The sequence below is a fragment of the Amblyraja radiata genome, chromosome 9, assembly GCF_010909765.2.
Source record: "Amblyraja radiata isolate CabotCenter1 chromosome 9, sAmbRad1.1.pri, whole genome shotgun sequence".
Lineage (NCBI taxonomy): Eukaryota > Metazoa > Chordata > Chondrichthyes > Rajiformes > Rajidae > Amblyraja > Amblyraja radiata.
In genome coordinates, this window is record NC_045964.1 from 51,519,728 (window position 1) to 51,547,503 (window position 27,776).

At 43.1% G+C, this 27,776-nt stretch overlaps 1 protein-coding gene across 6 annotated transcripts in view; it reads left to right on the top strand.

The window, feature by feature from the left end:
* The window catches only part of lrrc9 (leucine rich repeat containing 9), a 147,659-nt gene that overhangs the window by 67,950 nt on the left and 51,933 nt on the right, over positions 1 to 27,776 (top strand). For all 6 annotated transcript variants that reach the window (XM_033027397.1, XM_033027401.1, XM_033027400.1 and 3 more), the window contains 6 exons: positions 6,380 to 6,571; positions 8,392 to 8,517; positions 13,052 to 13,192; positions 14,253 to 14,430; positions 22,972 to 23,192; positions 24,531 to 24,653. In XM_033027397.1, the coding sequence (XP_032883288.1) occupies positions 6,380 to 6,571; positions 8,392 to 8,517; positions 13,052 to 13,192; positions 14,253 to 14,430; positions 22,972 to 23,192; positions 24,531 to 24,653 (981 nt within the window). The remainder of the gene's footprint in view (positions 1 to 6,379; positions 6,572 to 8,391; positions 8,518 to 13,051; positions 13,193 to 14,252; positions 14,431 to 22,971; positions 23,193 to 24,530; positions 24,654 to 27,776) is intronic.

The following is a 27,776-nucleotide window of genomic DNA, read 5'->3' on the forward strand; positions in this document are numbered from 1 at the left end:
CAAAGATGTGATGTACAGAAAGGAGATTAGGATCTTTATATCATGGTGTCAGCAAGATGAAAGAGTTGGCTGTTGACCAGCGCCAAAACAGGCCCTTCAGCCCACCGAGCCTGCGCCGACCTACAATCCCTGTGCACTAACATTATCCTACACAAACAAGCGACAATTTACAATTTTATCGTCTTTGGAGTGTGGAAGGAAACTGGAGCACCTGGAGAAAACCCATGCAAATCAAGGGGAGAACGCACAAACTCTGTACAGGCAGCACCCGTAATCAGGTTCAAACCGGTCCTGGCACTGTATAGATAGATTGATAGCCTTTATTGTCATTCAGACCGAAGTCTGAACGAAATTTCAGCAGTCATACATATAATACAATAAAAACAACAATAAACACATATTAACATCCACCACAGTGAGTCCACCCCACATCTCCTCACTGTGATGGAGGCAAAAGTCTTAGGTCTGCAGTCTCTTCCCTCCTCTTCTCCCTCTGCGCTGAGGCGATACCCCCCGGGCGATGTTACAAATCAGTCCCGCGGCTCAAACACCGCGGCCCGGGGTGGTTGAAGCTGCCGCCCTCCAGTCCTGCAGACGCAGCCGCTGGCCCGCAGCCGAACCCCGGACTCAGGCCACCACCGCCAGAACACCGTCCCAGCCACCCTCACGTGAGTACCGCACCGTCTTCAGCCTCGGGCTGGGCCGCCCCGACATGGGCGGCGAACCTCCCCCGGGCCGCCCCGACATGGGCGTCGCTTCTTCCCCGGGCCGGGCCGCCCCGACTTGGGCGTCGCTTCTCCCTCTGCCCAACTCTACCACTGCTCCACCGTGACACTGTTTGTGTTTGTGGTTTGAACACAACTGTGAACTCATCAGTGGAGTTGCCTTAGAAATGTTCTACAGCATGTACAAAGATGTCCATATCACTAACAATGTTTTTGACTGCCTAGCAATAGACATACTGCATATAGTTAACAGCTCTCTTCAATCAGGCAATTTCCCAAAAGCCTTGAAAACTGCAGTTATTAAACCTCTTTTAAAAAAGCGGAGCCTAGATGCCTCTATTATTAACAACTATAGACCAATATCAAACCTATCTTTCATAAGTAAAATCATTGTCCTCCAGCAACTTAATCACTTCCTGGCTTCAACTGGCTGCTAAGACAACTTCCAGTCAGGATTTCGACCTCTTCATAGCACCGAGACCGCCCTTATTAAAGTTGTAAACGACATCCGTCTTAACACAGACTCTGGCAAAGTTTCAATATTAATGCTATTAGACCTCAGTGCTGCATTCGACACTGTTGATCACTCAATACTTTTGGACAGGTTGGAAAAATGGGTGGGGCTCTCAGGCACAGTCATAAGTTGGTTCAGGTCATATCTACAAGATAGGAACTATTTTATTTCCATTGGCGACTTTGTATCAGAACCAACCAACGTGACGTGTGGAGTCCCGCAAGGTTCGATCTTAGGGCCCTCTTTATTCAACATCTACATGCTCCCACTAGGGCAAATCATGCGAAATAATAATATTAACCACCACTGCTATGCCGATGACACTCAAATCTATGTAGCGCTATCACCAAATGACTATCGCCCCATAGATCTGCTGTGCCAGTGCATTGAGCAAGTCAAAGACTGGATGTGCCAAAATTTTCTCCAACTAAATAAGGACAAAACGGAGATAATTGTTTTTGGTGCTAAAAAAGAAAGGCTTAAAGTAACCCAACACCTTCACTCTCTGTCCCTGAAAACTTCAAACAAAGCCAGAAATCTTGGGGTTATTATGGATTCAGATTTACATTTCGACAATCACATCAAATCAGTAACAAAATCGGCCTACTATCACCTCAAAAACGTAGCAAGATTAAGAGGACTCATGTCAGCTCAAGACTTAGAAAAACTTGTACATGCCTTTATTACTAGTAGGCTAGATTATTGTAACGGTCTCCTTGCAGGTCTTCCGAAAAAAACTGTCAGGCAGCTACAGCTTGTTCAGAATGCTGTTGCTAGAGTTCTAACAAAGACCAAAAAATTTGAACACATTACACCAATTCTTAAATCCTTACATTGGCTCCCTGTATGTCAGAGAATTGATTTCAAAATCCTGCTGCTCACCTATAAATCACTACATGGTTTAGGACCAAAGTATATCACTGACATGCTTCCACAAAATAAGCCTTCTAGACCGCTAAGATCTTCTGAAACCAATCTGTTAGTGATTCCCAGAGTAAATACAAAACATGGGAAAGCAGGATTTAGTTACTATGCAACAAATAGCTGGAATAAACTTCCTGAAGATTTAAGACTTGCCTCAACTTTGACCACTTTTAAAACAAGACTGAAAACTTTTATGTTTACTTTAGCTTTCAGCTAAATCTTAACTACATTGCACTTTTAACTTTTGCACTTTTTATAATGCATTTTTAATTTTGCTTTTCTTTTCTTTTAATTCTTCTATTTTATTTCATTTTATTATTTCATTGTATTGTATGACATGTTTTTATGTGAAGCACTTTGAGTCTGCCTCGTGTATGAAATGTGCTATATAAATAAAGTTGCCTTGCCTTGCCTTGCCTAACAACCTAACCTGGCCCCTTCACAGTGATGCCGATATCAAAAAAGCACTTAAAGATATTCACTTCCTTAAACTAATCAGGATCTCATTTGAATCAATTACACTTATCATAAAGGAAAAGGGCTGTGGTTGCTGATGGCAATCATTTTAATACTGGGACAACATTGCACAAATTCATTAAGCCTGTGCCATAGACTCAAGCACCTTCAAATAAATTATAGAAACATAGTAACATAGCAAATAGGTGCAGGAGTAGGCATTCGGCCCTTCGAGCCTGCACTGCCATTCAATATGATCATGGCTGATCATCCAACTCAGTATCCTGTACCTGCCTTCTCTCCGTACCCCCTGATCCCTTTAGCCACAAGGGCCCCATCTAACTCCCTCTTAAATATAGCCAATGAACTGGCCTCAACTACCTTCTGTGGCAGAGAGTTCCAGAGATTCACCACTCTCTGTGTGAAAAATTATGAAAGCCTTTTCCTCCAATTAAAGGATATAAGTAGAGATGGTTGAAAGGTTTAGTCAATTTTCAACTCCTTAGATATAAAATGATCCTTGGTGCATAGGACAAGACCTGGATTGCTTATTGTCAGTAGGTGGTAAAATGACAACTTTCATTCATGGCACAGAACCGCCCATGAATTAATATACTATATTGACAAGGATAACAGTACCGTGCATCTTGACAGTTATCTCCAACCAGACGTTCACCCAAAAACTTAACTAATCTGCACACTGCCAAGTGCCTCACAATTATACAGTACACCTGGTTGATTGTGGTATCAACTATATTCAAGAAGCTTGACTGTAACATCAATTATAATCAAGAAGCTTTACACCATACAGAGTTATTGGAGATATCACCAAAGGCTACTTCAACAGTATTTCTGAATTGCACAATCTTTTACAGATTAGATGGACAAGGCACCAAGGGCAAGGGAACATCACCACCGCTTACACTTTTCCTTCCAAACTAAATTCTTCCTCCATTCTACCTCCATTACTTTGTTAGAATAACCAAGTTCATAGCATCTTAGAAAAACTTTGACTATAAAGATTATAGCAGTTTACATTTCCATTTCCATTTGCAATTATTCCAGTATGTAAAAATGGACAAATAATCTTGTGTCAGGATTAGATTACTTACATAAACCAATCTCAATCTGGTCAAAAGCCCAAGTCCCGAGTAGCTAGTAACACGCAGATCCAGACAGGCCATGTCATAAATATGCCTGACGCCACTTCTGAAGAGGTCCCAGTAGGGCAACACTTTAGGCGACTGCCCGGGACTAGTTTTAATGGAATCCACCTATGACACCTGGCGACAACCTACGACAGCACCGACGACAACCTGCGACAACACCTACGTCAACCTACAACAACCTACAGCAAAATTGTCGCCACTGTCGTCGAACATGTTGAAAGTTTTGCGGCAGTCGCCTGTAGTCGCCCAAAAAATCGCCTAAGTTTCTTAGGCGATTCTTTAGGCAACTGCCAGGGACTTGTTTTAATGGAATTCACCTGGCGACAACCTACGACAGCACCTACGACAACCTACAACAGCAAAAATTGTCGCCGAAAAATGTTCAACATGTTGAAAATTTTGCGTAGTCGCCCAAAAAATCGCCTAAGTGGCACAGGCCCTTTATTCTGAGTTTTATAATGGAAAGAGATTACCAGGCGGACAGAGGAAAAGACTCAAGGATGTGTTCAAAGCTCCTTGAAGAAGTACAACATACCCACTGACTTCTGAGAACTTATGGCCCTTGATTACTCAAAGTGGCAAAGGAACATCCAGGGTGACACTGTGAAACTTGAAGCTACTTATTAGGAGAACACAAAATCCCTTGTAAAGAGTGAAAAAAGCAAACTACATCACAGACTATTCGCCCACCTGTCAAAGCAGCCACCATCTGCCCCATCTGTGAAAGAGACTGGTTCACACATTGACTTAATTAACAGTCTAAGAACTTACAAAACCAGAGCAGATCATTGTCATTGGTGAAATGGTTAAAACAAATATTGGAAAAGACTCCTAGCCTTGAGCTATTGCTAAAAATAATGAATTTAATGCTTTTTCTTAGAATTATTGATACCTTGTGGTATATATTTGTGGTATAAATTTAAAGTAAATCTTAATATTAAGCCAATTTTAGCTAATTATTTTATTGAACGTTTGAAATATGATATATTTACAAATTGTGGTTGAACAAATGAGAAAAATGTCCATTTAGATTAGATTCATATCGAGGTACTGAATAAGTCCCTCTATGTGACCATATTCTTACCTTTGTTTTTATCTTTTTTTTTTTATCACTTCTTTCAAGTTTTCATTCTGTCAACTCCATCCTTTCAGATATCTTCATCAAAAAAGAATGTCAATATCATTCGGATGGCTGGCAATATCATTTCCAGACTGCCACTTTAAAAGGGGAAACTAGTCTCCAAAAAGTTAGAATGGATGGAAAAATATATAGATTTGATTCACACTTTAATTCTGAATAGACATTGGAGAATTTCTTCTCATGGTTTCTCTACTATTTCCCCTCTGTCCTTGTCATCTGTCTTCCAGTCTCTAACCTTACTACTCTCTGAGCTCCTTGTCTACACTGCAACCTACCAAATCAACGGCTATTTTCCCCCAAACTCTATCTGAGATCTTACATTCTGATTTTAAGCATTACTGCAGTATTGCAATAGCTTTTATCAAAGTTACAACTGATGTAGCATTGCTGTTATATGCTACATCAGTTGTAACTTTTTACCATGGTAAATTATCTCTGTAATCCAGTCCAGCAGCATTCCAATTTTAGAATTCACATCCATGTTTTCAACATATTACATTGTTTGAATCCATCATTTACTGGATTTTTTTCCAGTCCTACAAGCTTAGTGCTTTTCAAAGTTTAGTGCTTTTCAAATTTGAGGTTCTTCTGTTTCCATGATCTTACTCACTGAACTATTTGCAGCCACGCCTTCAGTTGTTCAGGCACCAAGCACTAATTTCCTCCAGAACATTTCTGCCACGCGATGCTTCTCTCTTCCTGTATGGTGTTCCTTAAAGTGTGCTGCTTTGACCAGGTTGCTGATCCCCTGATCCAATACCTTCTTTGACACTAAACCATGTGGTCTGCTTGATAAATCTCTTGAACATTGCATGGCATGGGAAATGGTGTTTCATGCATATTGTAAATGTGTTGTCACAAACTATGGAAATTTGACAAAATTAGCCTCACCTTTTACGAGTAATAGCACCATTTGCCTGCTGACAATTTTTTATTATATAGTAACACAAAAGTTAATTGAGCAACAAAAATAATCCTGTAATTTTCCACTGTCTTAATTCTTGTTCTTATGGATCTTGCCTGTTATCAAGCATAGCATTATTGCCTCGACATTCAAGGGACAAGAGCATGTATTTGTTATATGCAGTGGATGTGAACCGGAATAATGAAATTCTTACTTGCTGCAATTGATTTATAATGCTTTTCACCGCAAATGCAATTGAGATTCCTATTTTCGTGAAGTATAACAAAAAAATGATGAAGACCATTTCAGGATCATTTAATGCCACTTCAGAAATTTAAGTAAGCACATCATTAAACCTAACAGAATGATATCATTCTCTGTGCAACTCAGCTTTTAAAGGCATCCAAGTAATTTAACTACTTATGTACAAATGGTTATCCATGATAATGGTCAAGATCCTACTGCTGCAGCCTTATAGTGCACCTTTAGGCTACCGAAACATTTCTAGATAAATGATCCTTATCACATTGTTTTAAAATTCTACAGCAACAATTAAAATACTTGGATGCAAGCCACAATCATTTGTTAACATTGGATGGATTAAAAGGAACGGAAACACTTAAATATTTGGACGTGAGTTGGAATCAACTGACATACATTAAAGAAGAAATTGGAGTCCTTCGTAAACATGCTTCAGACCTTCTTACACTTGATCTCCGCCACAACCCTTGGAAAAAGGTATTTTTCATTGAGGTATCAGTCATAAAGACTAAACATTTTATAAAGCACCATGTCTATCGTCTACTATTAAATGTTGCATATACCCAAAAGTTTACAATGCAGCCTTAATTCAGTCCCCTACAATGTTTTATGTTTATCACGTGGTTATTTTTCATTCAAATAGCCCTGGAAATTTGATCATGTTACACTTTTTTTTCAACTACCTGCACAAAAATATATTTCACCCCCCCCCCCCCCCCCCACAGTAGAACATAATTACAATGAATCTTTTCTCTTTGCACAAAGTAAAGGCTTCCCCCTTGTGTCAGGCCAATCCAATAGCATCTGATGTCTTGGCTTTGCATGTTACTGCATTTTCAAGCAGTGAATACAAAATTAAAATGTTACTGGCATACTATTCCCCAGCTTATTAATGCCCCTCTTTGGGTATCAATAAGTTCATAAGCTATGCTCCTTCCTTTGAGTTAATTGTTGCAAAAACCTAGATAATTTAGCAGCAACTCGGCATATTGTGTATTTCATTTAATTTTCACTACATTGACTATTTAATATTATGACAGATTTCCAAGTCAGCTGCAAAATATTGTGTAATGGGTTGAACTATACTACATTTTGCAATGAACAAATCTCTCTTACGCTATTTTACTTCATTATCTTTTTCCATTTTCAAAGGGTGCAACTAGATAGAAGGTAAGTCTATTTGCACTCTGATCCATAGAATAGTGGACTGGAGAGATGCAGGTTTAAGCACAATCCTTTCTGAATTTTCAATATCAATTACATGGAGGTACCAAAAGCACTTTAATTATATTTATGCAATATGGTAATAAACCAGTTTGGCCTAGTCAAATATTTATACAAAATGTGCTTTTATTTGAGTAACATTGAAGCTCTACATGTTAAAAGCTGAATATTTACCAGCTTTTCCAGTTCATGGTGAATGGCATGAAGATCTGTAATCTGTTGTGGGGATATGAGAATAACAGCTCAATGATTTGTGCAGGAAAGAACTGCAGATGCTGGTTTAAATCCAAGTTAGACACAAAATGCTGGAGTAACTCAGCGGGACAGGTAGCATCTCTGGAGAGAGTCAACTCAATTATGTTGCACTGGATCTTCTTACATTTTAGACATCACACATGGTTCCAGCTTATCCACTCTTAGCTTGGTTGAAGTTGCTGCCCCTCTGCTCCTTGGAGTTGGGTGATGATGACAATAGGCCTGAGATGACCGTGACAAGTTTTGATGGAAGACAAAGCAAGGGAGGAACTTGGGTTTCTACCAAAATTGTTATGTTTTTTAACATTTTTTTAAAGTCTCTGACTTTCAAAATGTAAAGAAAAAATGCAACAAAAGAATATTATTTTATTTTTTTAATATATGCAACATACGTTAAAACATATTTAAACAGAAACATTGCCTTCCCCATTCTACATACTGAGAATCATCATTCAAATGAGCAAGGTCACTGAGGGGTCAGACATAGCAGCAAATAAATTATTACTCAGAATAATATTGGGACTCTCAGCATGTCCGCCATTGAATTCCATTTGGGCTTCTCATTGATTTCAGTGTCAGAGCTAGTAAAAGATACATCGGGTGGTCCATGTATGTCGTGGACTTGTATCTGAAATGTTGAAGAGAGCCAGGTGATGCAGTCAAAATTGGTTGTGACATAAATTTAGTTGTACAGTTACAGTTTTTTTAAATAAATGTTTTTATAACATTTATCAATATTGTTTTCTTTAAAATATTAATTGTCACTTAAATAATACCAGAAAGTCTAATTACTCTTTTTACCTATAATATTTGAACAGCATGCATTATTACGGACGATAGCCATTGGCCAATTAAAGGCCCTCACTTATTTGAATGGGTCCATTGTAACACAGGAAGAAGTTACAGAAGCCTTGTGTGTAACTACTGGATTTAAGCTAACACAGGTATGACCATCATTGATCATACTAATTGTACTAAGAGTTAGATTTAGATCTTGGGGTTAAGGGAATCAAGGGATATGAGGAAAAAGCCAGAATGGGGTACTAATTTTGGATGATCAGCCATGATCATATTCAATGGCGGTGCTGGCTCGAAGGGCCGAATGGACTACCCCTGCACCTGTTTTCTATGTTTCTATGTTTCTACTGTGGATTTTCTTTTGACTATATGATGAGAACAAACTTGACTTCGACTAATTTGACTTGCTTCTTTATCTGTAATTTTTGGCCATCTTACTCGACGTCCCCCTCCGCTGCACAGGACAGGAGGATTTTTCCCATCGATGTAAAATAAAAGAGTAATTGTGTTTAAAAAAAATTGAGATTCTCTCTCCTGAAGGCCACGCCCCTTCCGGAGGGACTATAAAACCCGGAAGTGTTGTGCCTCAGTCAGTCTCTGTAAGATGGGAGAGCGAGAGGGTCACGTCTCTCAGTCTGAGCTGTGAATAACACTGAACACATGTATACTAAACTGTAAGTGGTTTTACTGACCTGTCAGTGCCCTTAATGCAGTTTGAAAATATAGTTTGGAAATGCTAAAGCTGTGTTGCCTTTGGTTTGGAAATGCTAAAGCTGTGTTGCCTTTGGTTTGGAAATGCTAAAGCTTAGTTGCCTTTGGTGTGTAAATGCTAAAGCCGTGTTGCCTTTGGTTTGGAAATGCTAAAGCTGTGTTGCCTTTGGTTTGGAAATGCTAAAGCTGTGTTGCCTAATTAAAGTTGCCTTGCCTAATTAAAGTTGCCTTGCCTAATTAAAGTTGCCATGCCTAATTAAAGTTGCCTCGCCTTCTATATAATTAAAAGTCTAATCTTGACCACTGCCTGTTTGCACTTTAAATTGATTTTAGAAAAAACGCTACCACGTACGGCTGTGAACTTTGGCCAACTTACTCAGAGTCCCCCTCTGCTCATCAGCTGCCGAGGATTTTTCCCATCGATGAAAAATAAAAGTTATTAGTGTTTACAAAATGCTGAGATTCTCTCTCCTGTCAATCACGCCATGAAGGCCATGCCCCTTCTGGTGGGAGGAGGGAAGGACTATAAAACCCAGAAGTGTGGGTGTGGCTCAATCTCTGCAAGATGGAGGAGGGAGAGGTCACGACTCGCTGTCTTTAGTGGCCTTGCACCCTGCTTGAAATGGTATGAAACTGCACTATAATTTGGTGGCCTTGCACCTGCTTGAAGTGGTAAGAAACTGCACTTGAATTTGGTGGCCTTGCACCCTTCTTGAAATGGAATTTCAAGGAATAGCCGTGAGTCAACTGCCAGCCCATCAGCCGTGAGTGAGTGAGCTGCAAGCACAACAGGCTTGAGTGACTGAGCCGTCAGCCAAGAATCCATTCGGCCCACAATGTCCATACTAGCCTTCTGGAAACCAGTTCCTTCAGCCCACAACACCCATACTAGCGCTCCAGAAAGCCCCTCCCCCGGAAGTCGTTTTCTTTCGGGGGTCGCTTTCTCTCGGGGATCGCTGTAGATTGGTTTATATATGAAAACCAATCATAATAGGTTAGCATCACTAACCCCACCTTACTGTATCATTTATATTAACACCCACTTCCTACACTGCTCAGTTCTGGAAGCAGTCAGGATGCTCTGACGACTAACAATCTACTGTACTGCTATAGTTTGCATATCAATTAAACATGATCTTGGATTACATGTTGTGTGAATCTCTTGTTTACACGTTTACATGGTGTCAGAAGTGGGATCGACAGTGATTCTGCTGGTGTAACTACCTGATTGTTGACGTCAAGGACGGCCAGAGCGTATCGGAATGTCCTGGCTGTAAACATGTGTCACCCCTCTCTCCCCCACCCCTCTCCCCCACCCTCTCTCCCCCCTCTCTCCCCCCTCAATCTCTCCCCCCCTCTCTCTCCCCCCCCCTCTCTCTCCCCCCCCTCCTCTCGTCCCCCCTCTCTCCTCATCCTCCCCCCCCGCTCTCTCTCACCCCCCCTCTCTCTCTCTCCCCCCCATCTCTCTCTCCCCCTCTCTCTCTCCTCTCTCTCCCCCCCTCTCTCTCTCCCCCCTCTCCTCTCTCTCCCCCTCTCTCCCCTCCCCCCCTCTCTCGCCCCCCCTCTCTCTCTCTCTCCCCTTCTCTCTCTCCCCCCCTCTCTCCCTCCCCCCCTCCTCTCCCCCCGCCTCTCTCGCCCCCCCTCTCTCTCCGCCCCCTCTCTCTCCGTCCTTCCCCCCCTCTCTCTCGCCCCACCCGCATCTCTCCCCCCCTCTCTCTCACTCCCCCCCTCCTCTCTCTCCCTCTCTCTCTGCCCCGCTCTCTCTCTCCCCCGCTCTCTCTCTTCCCCCTCTCTCCCCTCTCTCTATCTCTCCCCCCTCTCTCTCCCCCCCTCGGTCTCTCCCCCCCCTCTCTCTCTTCCCCCCTCTCTCTCCCCCCCCCTCTCTCTCCCACCTCTCTCTCTCTGCCCCCTCTCTCTCCCTCTCTCTCTCTCTTCCCCTCTCTCTCACCCCCCCTCTTTCTCTCCCCTCTCTCGCCCCTCTCTCTCCACTCTCTCTCTCCCCCCCTCGCTCCCCCCCTCTCTCTCCCCCCCTCTCTCTCTCCCCCCCTCTCTCTCCCCCCTCTCCTCTCCCTCCCCCTCTCTCTCCTCCCTCCCCCTTCTCTACCCCCCTCTCTCTCTCTAGTCCCCCCTCTCGCCCCCCCCCTCTCTCTCCCCCCCCTCTCTCCTCCCCCTCCACTCCCCCCCTCTCTCTCCCCCCCTCTCTCTCCCCCCCCTCTCCTCCCCCTCTCCTCTCTCCCCCCCCTCTCTCTCGCCCCTCTCTCTCTCTTCCCCCCCCTTCCTCTCTCTCCTCTCTCCTCCCCCTCCTCTCTCTCCCCCCTCCTCTCTCTCCCCCTCCTCGCTCTCGCCCCCTCCTCTCTCTCTCTCCCCCTCCTCTCTCTCCTCCCCCCTCGTGCTCTCATCTCTCTCCTCCCCGCCTCCTCTCTCTCTCCCCCCTCCTCTTTCCTCCCCCCTCCTCCTCCCCCCTCCCCGCCTGATCCTCTGCGGCTCCCCTCTCCGTCCCCCCCACCTCGCCCCGCTCCTCTCTCTCTCCCCCCCTCCTGCTCTATCTCTCTCCCCGCCTCCTCTCTCTCTCCCTCCCCCCCGTCCTCTCTCTCTCCCCCCCTCCTCTCTCTCCTCCCCTCCTCTCTTCTCCCCCCGGTCTCTCCTCATCCCGCTCTCTCTCTCCTCCCCCTCCTCTCTCTCTCCCCTCCTCTCCTCATCCCCCCTGCCTCTCCCCTCCCCCCCTCCTCTCTCCTCTCCCCCCTCCTCTCTCTCTCCGGCCCCTCCTCTCTCCTCCCCCCCTCCTCTCTCTCGTCCCCCCTCCTCTCTCTCTCCCCCCTCCTCTCTCTCCCCCCCTCCTCTCTCTCACCCCCCTCCTCTCCTCTCTCCCGCCCCCCTCCTCTCTCCTCATCCCCCGCCCCCTCCTCTCTCCCCTCTCTCCCCCCCCCTCTCTCGTCCCCCCTCCTCTCTCTCAGCTCCGCCCTCCTCTCTCTCTCCTCCCCCCTCCTCTCTCTCCCCCCTCCTCTCTCTCCCCTCTCTCCTGCTCTCTCCTCCCTCCTCTCCTTCGCTCCCCCTCCTCTCTCTCTTCCCCGCCCCCTCTCTCCCCCCTCCTCCCTCCTCTCTCGCTCCCCTCCTCTCTCTCTCCCCCCTCCTCTCTCGCTGTCTCCCCTCCTCTCTCTCTGCCTCTCTCCTCCTCTCCCTCCTCACCTCCCTCCTCGCTCTTCTCTCGCCGCCCTCCTCTCTCTCCCGCCCCTCCTCTCTCTCCCCCCTCCTCTCTCTCTCGCTCCCCCTCCTCTCCTCTCCCCCTCGCTCTCTCTCCCCCCTCCTCCTTCTCTCCCCCCTCCTCTCTCTCCCCCCTCCTCCGCCGCTCCCCTCTCTCCCCCCTCCCCTCTCTCCCCCCTCCCCTCTCTCCCCCCTCCTCTCTCTCCCCCCCTCCTCTCCCTCCCCCCCGGCTCCCCCCCCTCTCTCTCCCCCATCACAGGCTCTTGTCACTAAACCTCTCACTTTGTCCCTCTTCTTGGTGACCACCTGAGGCTGAACCAAACTCGATACAACCTTGGTGTCGTGTTTGACTCCATGATGACCTTTGAACATATACACCATCCCAAAAACAATTATTTTCCTCTACTTAGCTTTATGTAACTCTGCGGTTTCTCAGTTCTTCTACTGCTGATATCTCCTTTGGGGGCTTTGCAGGTAAAGTGGGACTTGGCTGAGTGGGGAGATATCGTAGTGGTGAAAATGAATGATGTTACTTTAGACTAAGACAATGTAATGTAGAAGATGTAGTGTTCCAAGCACACTTTGTGGACAAATAGATTGTCAACGTTGTCAAACGTTTGCAGCAACCTGGAACACTAGTTTGAGAAGAGGACACAATTGGTAGAAAGTGAATAGAGTTTACAAACATAAACAATAATCCTCTCTGTAATGATACATTCATTTTAGTTTTCATCACCAAAGATAAAATCGTTTTCCTTTCTCTTCCAGGTATCTTTATTGGCTTGTTCACGGACAGATGAAGTGCCCCATCGCAGCCTCAGTTTAATGAACTGTGCTCAGATCCTGACTCAGATCAGCAAAAACAAGCCAAATCCACCTGTGGACCAAAGTACAAGCTGGTTATCTAAGGTTTATAACAATTCTTGATATCCGACTTATTAAAGTTGTATGCCCAGCACTAAATGTGTCACTTGGAGGAATTGTACCCTGTCTGCAAAATTATGTCCAGTCGTACTGTAACAAAATATGTATGCATCAGTACAAAATATCCTTACTAGGATGAGATTTGATTTCAGTATAATTTAATTGTGTCTGATTGTTAGCAAATTCACCTAGTGGTCATACCAAGAATGTCAATTGTAGTGAATATTAGGGAATGTAACATCCAGTCCTACTAATCAATCTAACTACCCATTTAACTTAAATTTGAGTGTACTATTCGAATCAGCCAATTGTTAATTTGTCATTTGTAATTTTGTAATTAAGATTTGCTATGATGCTCTAAAATATTGTATCATCTGAAAACATACAGAATAGTGAAAGGTTGGATAGAGTGGATGTGGAGAGGATGTTTCCACTAATGGGAGAGTCTAGGACTAGAGGTTATAGCCTCAGAAATAAAGGATGTTCTTTAAGGAAGGAGATGAGGATACATTTCTTTAGTCAGAGGGTGATGAATCTGTGGAATTCTTTGACACATAAGGCTGTGGAGGCCGTCTGGATATTTTTAAGGCAGAGATTGATAGATTGTTGATTAGTACAGGTGTCAGAAGTTATGGGGAGAAGGCAGGAGAATGGGGTTAGGATGGAGAGATAGATAGAGTCATAGTCATAGAGTGATACAGTGTGGCAACAGGCCCTTCGGCCCAGCTTGCCCACACCGGCCAACAATGTCCCAGCTACACAATGTCCCAGCTACACTAGTCCTAATTCTACTCCTATTCCTTACGACCTTATGACCTAAAATAAAAGATAGGTATATCAGAAGGTAATATGGTAATTTCTCAAAAGTTAATCGAGAACTTGATATAAGCCTAATTCTTGTTACACTGAAATATAAAACTAGAAAAAATGGTTTGGGAATTATAACTCTTAGATCTGTATCTCTTGGATTAGATGGTGATTAAAAGATAAACCAGTTATAACAAATCTGCTTTCTTTTATATGTTAATCGAGATTTTCTGTGCAGATTACTGCATTAAATTTGGATGGACAGAATATTTCACGGCTCTCTAACCTCAATAAACTGGAGAATTTGCGTTGGGCTTCATTTAATAACAACATGATTCGTAGACTCGAAGGCTTGGATCAGTGCCTTAATCTTGAAGAGCTTTCGCTGGAAGACAACTTAATTACTAAACTTGAAGGTACCATTTAAATTTCCAAAAGTCTTGTTTCCAGAATTTTCCTTGCAGTTAAGGGGAAGGAAGAGACTGACCCGAATCGTGTTTTTGATCTGTCATCAGTAAATTTTCAATGCCATTTAGTTTCATTTGATTAAATCTAATTTTGAAAGTAGACAAAAATGCTGGAGAAACTCAGCGGGTGAGGCCGCATCTATGGAGCGAAGGAATAGGTGATGTTTCGGGTCGAGACCCTTCTTCAGACTGATGTGGGAGTGGGGGGTGGGGGTGGTAAGAAGAAAGGAAGAGGTGGAGACTGTGGGCTGTGGGAGAGCTGGGAAGGGGATGGGAAAGAGGGAGAAAGCAAGGACTACCTGAAATTGGAGAAGTCACGGTTCTTTCTTAAAAATCTAATTTTGAGGTCATTGTAGATCAAACAGTATTACTGATTTGATCCATGTCAGGATTTGCTGGTGATGACCTGATCCATAATCCATATCAGGTTTTCCACACCACCACCGGGCGGCATGCGAGCAGCCATGCTGGTTAGTTCAACATATGATTCGGAGCCTGCAGTATGCATTTCGATGGTTTCTGTTAGTATCCAAATTAAAGTACTTGTTATGATATATAATGACTCTGTATCATAAGTACTTTGCACATGGTGTCAGAAGTGAGATTTCGGTTTGACCCGCTGTTATTTACAAGGCTTTTCATAGTCTCAAATATGGCTGAAGGTTTCAGAAAACATGACCCACCAGTTTTCGATAGCAGAATCGGACAACGGTGACGTACCTTTTAGCAACAGTATGATTTGTTCATTGCTGCAACTTCTCATGACAAGCCGGCAATGTTCCGTGCAAGCATGCTCTTTCTCCTCGCAGGAAATGAAGCTTACGAATGAACACAACAGTTTGTATATACTGAGGCAATAACTCATCAACCTGCCGATGGTGGGGCGCTGTGCATCACCTCGGCTGGGTCGCCAGATGACCCGGAGTGTCTCAAGAGAAAGTTTGGACAATTGTGTGACCCTCAAGATAATCCACTTATCGAACGTGTGAAATCTTCCTCAATATAACAGAATGGGTGAAACTATTGAATCGTTCGCTTGTGCTATAAAGAAGGCTGCAGGAACTTGCAGATCTGGTGATCTCAAAGACGAATTTATTAGAGACCGGTTGGTGGTCGGTCCCTTCGGTAACAGCTTTGCCAAAAATGTAATCGTTGAATTACATGTAATCTCCCAGTCAACCCCGGCAAGAATTAACAAGGTAGAGACAGCTTAATTACCCTGCAGCTCGTTTTATTCAAAAATGTAACTGTGGTGGGGGGTACTTGGCCAAGAGAGAGAAGTGCCCTGCCTTTGGTCAAGTTTGTCGTGGATGCAAGAGGCGTAAACATTTCTGGAGATGCTGCAGATCCCGACCTAACTGAGGGCAGACAAAGCAGCCCATAAATTTGCTGCAGGCTGAGCCCCTGTCGATTTGTCTGATAGCAGCATGGACGAGAGGCCAAAGGTCGATGGAATCGTTCTGCAGGTACATTCTATTATCACAAAAAATGTGCAGAATAGTGAGCCAATGGTCACCGTAACAGTAAACAATAAAGTGATCGAGATGAAAATCAACACTGGAACGAAATGCAATGTTCTGTCTTGGGAACAGTTTAATCATCTGAGGAACGCAGAGCTATTAAAACCCACCAATGTTACTCTTCTCGCATATGGGGGAAGCAAGATCAATATGGTCGGTATTGTGAAGCTGCAGTGCCACCTAGGGGATTAACCATACAGGGTGCGATTCTATCTCGTCGACCGCAATGTTATTCCACTTTTAGGCTATGATGCCTGCAAATATATGTGACTGGTTACCTTCAACAAGGCTGTGCATCAACTAACTCCAGTTCCGGATTCTACACAGCGTATTCTCATGGATTACCACGATCTTTTCACTGAAGAACTTGGCAAGCTACCAATAACTTACTCTATGTCTTTAGATTCAGAGGTGCGTCCTGTGGTTCGTCCTGCTCAGCATGTACCTATTGCCATGAGAGACCGGATCAAAGCCGAACTGGATGGGATGGTGGCATTGGGAGTCATCAAGTCTCTTTCAGAACCCACAGACTGGGTGTCCTCGATGGTGGCTGCTACAAAGAAGAATAAACAGGAGATTCATACATGTATTAATCCGAGGGACCTGAACACCTCACTCGAAAGGCCCCATCACCCCATGCGTACCGTGGAGGAGGTAGCTGCCCACATGGGTAAGCCAAAAGTATTCTCTGTATTAGACGCCAAGAGCTTCTTCTGGCTGATTCCCCTGGATGATGCATCATCTATGTGTACCACCTTCAGCACTGCTTTTGACCGCTACAGATTTTTGTGCATGCCGTTTGGGATCAGTTCAGCCAGTGAGGTGTTTCAGCACTCCATGGAACAACTGTTCGACAGATACCCTTGTGCTATCATCGTGGATGATATCATCGTTAGTGGCAAAGAAATGGAACAATATGATGCCAACTTGGAGAAGGTACTCGAACGTGCCAGGGAAGTGAATTTAAAACTGAATCTCCAAAAATGTTGGTTCCGTGTTAACATAGGGCATATTTTCACGGCTGATGGTCTCAAGGCGGATCCTTCTAAGACTGTGGGTGTTAGCGAAATGCCCACACCCACTGATGTTGCACGCCTGCAGAAATTTCTGGGCATGGTTAATTACCTCGGAAAATTCGTTCCCAACTTCAGCGAGATCTCGGCTTCCTTGCTACAGCTTACTCACAAGGATAATGCCTGGACATAGCACAAATAGCAGCAACATGCGTTTGACACTCTAAAACGTCAGATGTCATGCCCACCTACCCTGGCTTATTATGGTGTCAATAAACCTGTTACTTTAACCTGTGACGCATCCCAGTACGGCCTCGGTGCAGCATGTCTGCAGGATGAGCAGCCTGTTGCTTATGCCTCCAGGACGGTGACGGACACGGAGACGAGGTGCTCAGATCGAGAAGGAATTACTGGCAATGGTCTTTGCATGTGTTAAATTCAACGATTATATTTTTGGCAAAATTGTTACCGTAGAGACTGACCACCAACCTTTTGTTATCATTTTAAACAAGCCTATACATGCTGCACCAGCGTGGCTGCAAAGAATTATGCTGCAGCTCCAGAAGTATGATATCTCTTTCACTTACAAGCAGGGTAAACACATGTATCAGGCAGACACCTTATCCCGTGCTCCCAGGAGATCGAGCGCCCAGCACACATCAGAAATAGACACATTTGACGTCATGGCAATTGATTTCACTCATCCTTCACATCTGGGTACTTTGGTGGTTCGAACGACAGAAGATGCCACCCTGCAGATGCTCGCCTCAGTTATCAATCACGGAAGACCTGGCAATCAGCATTCGCTACGCTTGCTGTTCGGCTTTACTTTTCTGTCTGAGACGAGCTGGCCATTGAAGGTGGGGTTATCAAAAAGGGCCACAAGGTAGCAATGTTACAAAATTTTGAGATTTTAAAAATCAAGTTTTTAATTTATCCCATCAGATAAAGCATAAAAAGAAGTTTAATTTGACACCTAATTCACTTTCATATCTTCAGTATTAAAAAAGTTATGGCCATTTTCATACTCGGAAATTGGCATCTTGTTCCCTATTGCTTTTTCATGGACTTAACACAAAAGCTGTGATCGAGAACATTTAAAGGCCGATAACTTTCTTTAAATTTAAGAGAACTGAAAGAAATTTTCAGTTATTATAGATTAGAAACATAGAACATAGAAATTAGGTGCAGGAGTAGGCCATTCGGCCCTTCGAGCCTGCACTGCCATTCAATATGATCATGGCTGATCATCCAACTCAGTATCCCGTACCTGCCTTCTCTCCATACCCTCTGATCCCCTTAGCCACAAGGGCCACATCTAACTCCCTCTTAAATATAGCCAATGAACTGGCCTCGACTACCCTCTGTGGCAGGGAGTTCCAGAGATTCACCACTCTCTGTGTGAAAAAAAGTTCTTCTCATCTCGGTTTTAAAGGATTTCCCCCTTATCCTTAAGCTGTGACCCCTTGTCCTGGACTTCCCCAACATCGGGAGCAATCTTCCTGCATCTAGCCTGTCCAACCCCTTAAGAATTTTGTAAGTTTCTATAAGATCCCCTCTCAATCTCCTAAATTCTAGAGAGTATAAACCAAGTCTATCCAGTCTTTCTTCATAAGACAGTCCTGACATCCCAGGAATCAGTCTGGTGAACCTTCTCTGCACTCCCTCTATGGCAATAATGTCCTTCCTCAGATTTGGAGACCAAAACTGTACGCAATACTCCAGGTGTGGTCTCACCAAGACCCTGTACAACTGCAGTAGAACGTCCCTGCTCCTATACTCAAATCCTTTTGCTATGAAAGCTAACATACCATTCGCTTTCTTCACTGCCTGCTGCACCTGCATGCCCACTTTCAATGACTGGTGTACCATGACACCCAGGTCTCGCTGCATCTCCCCTTTTCCTAGTCAGCCACCATTTAGATAATAGTCTGCTTTCCTGTTTTTGCCACCAAAATGGATAACCTCACATTTATCCACATTATACTGCATCTGCCAAACATTTGCCCACTCACCCAGCCTATCCAAGTCACCTTGCAGTCTCCTTGCATCCTCCTCACAGCTAACACTGCCCCCCAGCTTAGTGTCATCCGCAAACTTGGAGATATTGCCTTCAATTCCCTCATCCAGATCATTAATATATATTGTAAATAGCTGGGGTCCCAGCACTGAGCCTTGCGGTACCCCACTAGTCACTGCCTGCCATTGTGAAAAGGACCCGTTTACTCCTACTCTTTGCTTCCTGTTTGCCAGCCAGTTCTCTATCCACATCAATACTGAACCCCCAATGCCGTGTGCTTTACGTTTGTAAACTAATCTCTTATGTGGGACCTTGTCGAAAGCCTTCTGGAAGTCCAGATACACCACATCCACTGGTTCTCCCCTATCCACGCTACTAGTTACATCCTCGAAAAATTCTATAAGATTCGTCAGACATGATTTACCTTTTGTAAATCCATGCTGACTTTGTCCAATGATTTCACCACTTTCCAAATGTGCTGCTATCCCATCTTTAATAACTGACTCTAGCAGTTTCCCCACTACCGATGTTAGACTAACTGGTCTGTAATTCCCCGTTTTCTCTCTCCCTCCCTTCATTGATTGATTGAAGCATTCTGAAACAAATATGAAACAATCTTACTTAGATAACTTGAAATTAAAGCATATAATTAGTTAGTTACCTAATTGTAGCTAATTACAAAATTACAAAATTCAATTACTAGATCTAAACATCTATCCATTTCTTAAGAATAGATTAACATTTTTAAATAGCCTAAGTGTCCAAATAACATTCACACAAGAATTCAGAATATAACATAATTTTTAAATCTCATTGTCATGGGTTTATAGGCCAAATGGAAGGAATTTAATGTTTAATACCTGTAAATTAATGGCCATTTAAATCAGCTTGCGAGTGGGATTTTCTGGAACGGGACCATTTAGAACGTTGAGGTTGCGGTGAATTTACACCCCCATATCTGCAGCAAATACACTGCCGGTTCTTCGGGGAACGATTCTTTAGAAAAATCTTGCACTCCAACAAATATAATTCAGGACCAGGTCGGGAAAAAAACCCGTTTTAACCCCGCCCCCCCCCCCCCCCCCAAACGCGCCAAAATCGCGCACATGGCCAGTGGCAGAATTACAGCACCGCTGAAGGTAAGTTTTGTAACATACCTACACAAGGCAGTGATCCCGGCTTCACTCCAACAGAAGTACTTTGACGCCGTACATGGAGGTCATCCTGGTTCTGAAGCTACAGTGCAATGAGCAAAGAGCATGTTTTTCTGGCCTGCCATGTCAGATTATATACACCAGTGTGCAACAGCATGGCTCCACATCAACAGAAAGAGCCCCTTTTGCAGCACCGTGTTCCTGACTTGCCATGGTCTATGGTGGCTACTGACATTTTCGACTGGCATGGCAACCAATACTTGGTTCTGGTTGACTCTTACTCCAGGTGACTTGAGATCGATCTGCTCCCCACAGCATTCGCTGTGGCAGTCGTCAAGAAACTTGCGAGGCACTTTTCGGTTCATGGGGTACCTCAAACCCTGATGTCTGACAAGGGTGGCCAATTCACAAGCCAGCGTTTCAAGGATTTTGCAAAGGAATGGGATTTTAGGCACATCACCAGCAGTCCGGAGTACCCCCAGTCGAATGGGCTGGCTGAGCGAGCTGTCCGCAGTGCAAAGGAGCTTATGGAGAAGTCCAGCACGGCCGGGTCTGACATGTTTTTTGATCTTTTCAATTTCCGCATCGTTCCACATGATCCCACACTCGTTTCGCCGGCTCAGCAACTCATATCCAGACAGAGCAGGGCTACTCTTCCAGACTCAAAGCAGCTGATCCAGCCACAAGTCTGCGAGCCCGAGGTGGTTCGGGCGCATCTGCAGCGTAAAAAACTGACGCAGAAGGCATACTACGACCGTTCTACGTCCTCTCTAACCATTGTCGTAGGGCCAGGTGGTCCGTCTCCAAACCCAGAAGGGTTATGACCATATGGACACGGTCAAGGAGGTGTGTCCGGAACCAAGGTCTTATTTGATACAATCTGGCGGAGTTCTATACAGACGAAACCGCCGACATATTCTGCCAGTAAATGAGCCGGTGCCATTGAGGCAGGTTCAGTATGATGACCCAGATAATGTGTTATGGAGAGAGGATGGAAACGATTATCTGAATGAGGGACATGTGACAGCAGACGGTGAGCAGTTCTGGGATCAGAACTTTGTTTCTGTACCTGCAAAAGGAGTGCTAACGGGACTGGTGCCGAGGACAAAGACCCCCTGTAAAGCCTGTCGACAAATCCCCTGCGAAACTGGTGCTGGTTGAGTCGTTGCCTGCAAAGAAACTCCTGATGGAGACCATACCTGTGGTGACATCTCCTGTGAGGGGCATGGCTGAAGGCCTGTACCATACGCGTGCAGTACAGGTCAGCAAACCTGTGGCTAGATACATGGAATTTGTCTAGATGCAGATCTTGGACTCTAATTAACTATAACCGACGTTACTTATATTACTTGCAGTATATCCTCCATTGCTTTACTGTAGATGACAGTTAAATTTTATAGCTTTATATACATATTACTCCTGCATGCTTTATGTTTGCCCTTTGGGTAAAAGCCCAAGAAGAGGGATGCAGATCAAACAGTATTGCTGATTTGATCCGTGTCTGGTTTTGTTGCTGATGACCTGATCCATAAACCATGTCAGGTTTCTCACACCACCACCTGGCGACATGCGGGCAGCCTTGCTGGTTAGTTCAACATATGATTCGGAGCCTGCAGTATGCATTTCGATGGTTTCTGTATGTATCCAAATTAAAGTACTTGTTCTATAAAGCTGCAACATGTCTTCCTGACTCTTATATGTGGTTTTGTGCAGGGAGATCATATATCTGGTTGCATTTTTTGAGGGGATAACTAAGGAAGTTGACGAAAGCAGAGAGGTTGACATGATTTACATGGACCTGGCACGAGCAACAGCAGAGGGCGTTTAACACTCTTAAGCAGCACATTGAGGCACCTCACCCTACTGCTGCTCCCGGTGCTCGAACACGGGGAGCAGCAGTAGGGCGAGGTGCTTCAATGTAAATTGAGAAATCTTATTCAAATATGCGCCACCATTCTGTGAGGTCTTCGTCAAACACCAGGATCTCTGGTTTTCTGAGAGCAGAAGCTATAGTTGTATATAACCGGAGAAAACAACAAACTAAAATAAAAGCAATATAATTAAGCAAGGAACCGGAGAAAACAACAAACTAAAATAAAAGCAATATAATTAAGCAAGGAGTGAGTCCGTACACTCTGACACCATGTTAAGCTTCTGTTGTTGGAATAACTAAGGTCACACACAGTGATTAAGGTCCGAAGACTTTATTAGCGTTACAGCATAGGTAACTTCATCTTTATACGTAACTCAAGACTGAGGGAGAAAGGGCTGAGAAGCTTTCTGTTAAACTAGTGGGCATAGCTACAAAGTATGACTCATAACATGACTGACACTGATCTACAGTAATGGAACTAATGGGATTGCTGCGCTGGGGGAGAGTTGGGACCAGTTGACGCTCATTGTGTCACAGTTTAGGCTTCGTGATATCGTGTGAATGTTTAAAGGGCCTGTCCCACCTACGCGATTTTTTTCGGTGACTTGCCGGCACCTGTCATAGTCGCAGCAGGTTGCCGAAAAATGTCAAAATGTTGAAAATCCAGCGGCGACCAGTAAAAGGTACGACTCTTTGGGCCACTACTCACGACTATACAGGCGTCACCCCACGACATGTCACTGAAAAAAATCACATAAGTGGGACAGGGTGTAATATTAATCCAAACTGGATGGCACACTTACTAAATCACTGCATCAACCAGAAACAAATGATTTATTATTGTTAATGCAAGTTCATTCTTTATTGTCTTTTCCAGTTATTTATTTATTTATCTTTTCATTATTAATAGGGATTTCAAAGCTGACCAATCTAACTCGATTGAATCTTGGTAATAATCAATTGAAAAGTTTGGAAGATTCTGGTCTAGATAAATTAACACATCTCCACCATCTGTCACTTGAATTCAACAAAATTATTTCTCTAAGTGGTCTGCAGAAACTATATACCCTAACGGAACTATATTTGGGAAACAACCGCATACATTTCAACTCTGAGGTCTACCATTTAAAGGTAAACATGATTTTGACATTATTAATTCCACTATTTGGCTCTAACCTTCTAAAATGATATTTCAAAGAACAAAGTAATTAATTTTCAAAGGAAGAATAAGACAATATATGCACAGCCAAAGATTACTTGTTAGTACTCTAATATCCAAGTGATAGGTTTGAAGGTAACTTGATCAGATGTAAAACAAATCAACTCTCCATATTAGCATTGGAATGTTGCACCATGAAGATATTCTAACTCCCAGAAGAAATTGAAATCAAAGACCGATCTACCCCAAGAGAAGTATGGAAAGATTCCCATGCCACTATTTTGAAAAAGAGCAGGAGTATTTCTCCTACATTTCAGCCTACATTTATTCCTCAATCAACATCACAAAAATAGATTATATGGTTATCATTTTGGTGCACAGTTGTGTGTGAATTGGATGATGCATTTATTCTATTATAACAGTGAATAAAGAAGTGCATACAGAAAATGCTGGAAACACAGCAGGTCAGGCAGCTGGAGGGAGGGAGAAAAATCATTAACATTTTAGCCTGATGACCTTTTGTTTGAACATATGAAAGGTCATTGACATCAGATGGATTTTTTTACAAATGATTGCTGACTTGCTGAGTAGTTCAGTTATTTTCGGTATTTATTTTGATTTCCATGATCATCAGTCCTTTATTTATAGATGGGTACTTCACTAATTGCAAATAGTACAATTTTCAAAATAGTACAATTTTAAAGGTGTGCGGAAACAGAAGAACCTAGCCATGCAGCTACAGAAATCATTGATACTGTAGTAGCATTGCAGGCTAATAAGGCCCTTAATATTGCAAACGTAATCTTGCTTTAGGTATTGTCAATAAATCGACTGCATGCAAGACTGCAGATGATCGGGCATTTCGCCTGTTCATTCATCTTGGTAATCACACTGCTGTACGTGGCTGAGATTGAATTTAACATGGATAATTCAAATGTATCTATTGTCACTGCACTTTGTTTTCTGAGTAAACAGGATTTTCTAATTTCAGCACAAACAGTTTGTTTTTTGTCACACAATCTGCCCTCCTTCCAACAGAATGCCAGACGCAGTGTTAGAAATTATTGCATTGTAAATGGGAACACAAAATCTAGAAAGCAAGAAAGCTGTATTCCTTTATGAATCAATGAAATAAAAATGAAACATTCTAGAAAGGGAAAGGCAGTATCTCTTGAGAAAGAGTTAACTTTATCCATGTTTTAGTTTTAACCATTGCATTGTATTTCATTAAATAATTATATTATGCATTTGTTGAAGACCACTTCGTTTCTTAAATTATGACAACTTTTTTTTTGTTTCATGGTGTTTAGGATCTGGAGAACCTTGTGATTTTGGACTTTTATGGAAACCCTTTGGTCGCTAAGCAAGAACATTATCGTCTCTTTGTCATCTTTCACCTGCCTGCACTGAGGGCCCTTGATGGAAATATAGTGGTCAGTCTGTGTTCAGTTGCCAAAAAAGTGTTTTCATTCTAATGCAAGTTAAAAATACTTTACAATATTTATAGTTTTTGACTGGCCAAGTGTAGATGCAGCATTCTTCAGCCCTGCAAACGAATGAAGTCCTAGATTATGAGAAGTCACAACCTGAAAAGTCACCTAGCATTGTTCTCCAGAGATGCTGCCTGACCCACAGAGTTACTCCAGTACTTTGTGTCCTTTTTTGTTAACCAGCAATATACTCTAAAGTCCTATATTTGATTTGCACTCTGCACCAAGTTATCCAGTTTAATTGAAAACAGAAGAAACTGCAAATGCTGGAATCTTGTGAAAAGAAACAAAGTGCTGGAGGTACTTAGCAACTCACACAAATTGCAAATATAGATTGTCTGGGAGACTGGTGCAGATGTTAGCCATCTCTGATCTTTCAGAGCATTTAATTATGATCAATGTTGGAGCTGCTGGGTGGTAATCATTGAGGCAGGTCACTTTAATTTTCCTCGGTGAGTGGAACGATGGGGGAAGTCAGAGGTTGAAGATGTCGGCGAAGACTGTGGCGAGTTGATTAACGACCTCATCGAGGAGCTTCATCTGGTTCGGTCATTTTCTGAGAGTTTACCCTTGCAAAAGCAGATCTAACCTGCTACAGAGGCGTATTGGACAGAGTCAGCGGAGGATGGGGAAATGTGCCTTTGTGGAACTTTGTTTGCCTGTTCAAAATGGGCATAAAAAGACATTAAGCTTATCCAGTAGAGATACAGTATTGCCACAGATTGCCCCCTGATTTTGGCTTGTAATTTGTGATGATATTCAGGCCCTACCACAGTCAACTGGCACCACTTGATTGAATTAAGCCACTAGCTTATTCTAGTATTCGCTCTTGGTATCCCTGATAGCCTCGTGGAGATCATATTTGGTTTTCTTGTATAACATAGGGTCATCCTTCCTGAAAGCCCATGATCTAGACTTTTGCAGAAAGTGAATCTTCCTGATCATTCAGAGTTTCTAATTAGAATAGACTCTAATTGTCGTTGTTGGAATGCACTCGTAAACACATTTCTTGATGAAACCAGTGATGACTGAATTAAACTCTTTCAGGTTGGGTGAGGTGGTCTTGAACATGTTCCAGTCCACCTACTCTGGAAGAAAACTATCAGGAAGTCAAAACCATTTCTGTATGTGTATTGGGGCACAACAGGGAATGAATTAGTCGATCAATGTAGAGTGAACATTTCATAAATTGCAAAGATCAGAAATAGTTGAATATATGATATTATGCACCAACTTTTATTTCCTGCACTGGAAACGTTGATGGAAAGTACAGGTCTTGGACCTAAAGAAGGGATGCTGAAGTCTCCCCTAATATAAGCTTAGCAGACAGGTAGAAGAACAGTCTGTTTACTTTATTTTCATTAAAAATGGTATTGGCTTACTATTGTTATGTACCGAGATGCAGAGGAAAAATCTGTTTATTTATTTAATTATTATATCCATATAGTTGGCTGACTTGCAACCTCGCTTCTTAAAAAAGCAAGAATTTACATTCAAAGTTTTGCTTTTATATTATTTAGAAATAATGCCATAGTTTTGCTTTTTGGGAAAAGGAACAACTTGGGCCTTTCACAGTCATATGGTGGGCTTGTTGGCTAACTCTGCTGGTTATCTTGGTTTTGTGTTAGTGTAGTGCCCTCTATCAGGGATCTTTTGTATCTGCAAACAAAGCAATCTATAATAATTCTTCAAATTATTGTATTGAGAAAACCTCACTGAGATATACAGACTACAAAATCCAGTTTCATTGTTTTCATTGTTGAGTATAATGAATGCCAAATTAATTCTTGATACTTGCATCAACATTTGTGGCACAAGCTGCACCTGATATCATTGGGTAAGATGGTTAGTGTGTGTTCAACTAATGACAATTAGAATTGTGCGGTTATTAGAATTGTGTTATTAGTAAGTGTCTGGGAGCCAACCTCTCAGATGTCTACACCATGATTCCTGATTATATCGTGTTCCTCCAGAAGCACGTACACCAGTAGTAAACTACAAGGAGAGAATAGACCTTGGAATTATCATTGGCCCTGGATTCCATAAAGTTTCATGGAATCAGGACAAATAACGGCAAGGAAACGCATATATAGCCTCTCTCAACCAGTGTATCAGAATGTCTTATATTAATACCACTTGGAGAATTCACTGAATGTAGTAAGATGTATCAGACGTTGGTGAGGCCACATTTAGAGTATTGTGTTCAGTTCTGGGCACCATGTTTTCGGAAAGATGTTGTCAAACTGGAAGGGGTACAGAGAAGATTTACAAGGATGTTGCCAGGACTAGAGGCTCTGTGCTATAGGGAGAGGCTGAGTCGGCTGGGACTCTATTCCTTGGAAGGCAAGGGGATGAGGGGTGATCTTATAGGGGTGTATAAAATCATGAGAGGAATAGATTGGGTAGATGCACAGAGTCTCTTGCCCAGAGTAGATGAATCGAGGACCAGAGGACATATGTTTAAAATGAAGGCGAAAAGATTTAATAGGAATCTGAGGGGTAATTTTTTCACACAAAGGGTGGTGGGTGTATGGAACAAACTGCCAGAGAAGGTAATTGAGACAGGGACTATCCCAAAATTTAAAAAACAGTTAGACAGGTACATGGATAGGACAGGTTTGAAGGGATATGGACCAAACGCAAGCAGGTGGGAATAGTGTGGCTGGGACATGTTGGCAAGTTGGGCCAAAGAGCCTGTTTTCATGCTGTATTACTCTATGACTCTAACACAGAATATAATCTGGTTGGGGAAATGTCAATATCCCTCGTAAAAGTGTCTTGAAGACTCTACCACTGATTGTATAGACCAAATCCTAAAGAATATTGCTGCAAGACTGCTTCTGCGACACATTGCAAAGAGCCAACATTTAGGATAAATCAACCTAACCTCATCATCGCTATTAAAGTTATTCAGATGCATCTGCCGTTGACAGCATTGTTAGGTGTGAACATTACGTGGTCTTTGTAGATGTGAAATCAAATTGACAATAATACTTCATCTTCTATCTCTTGCTTTCTGCCTAGTCAGGTTGCACTTCTTGGCTGGCTGAAGAAGTAAAGTAGGCC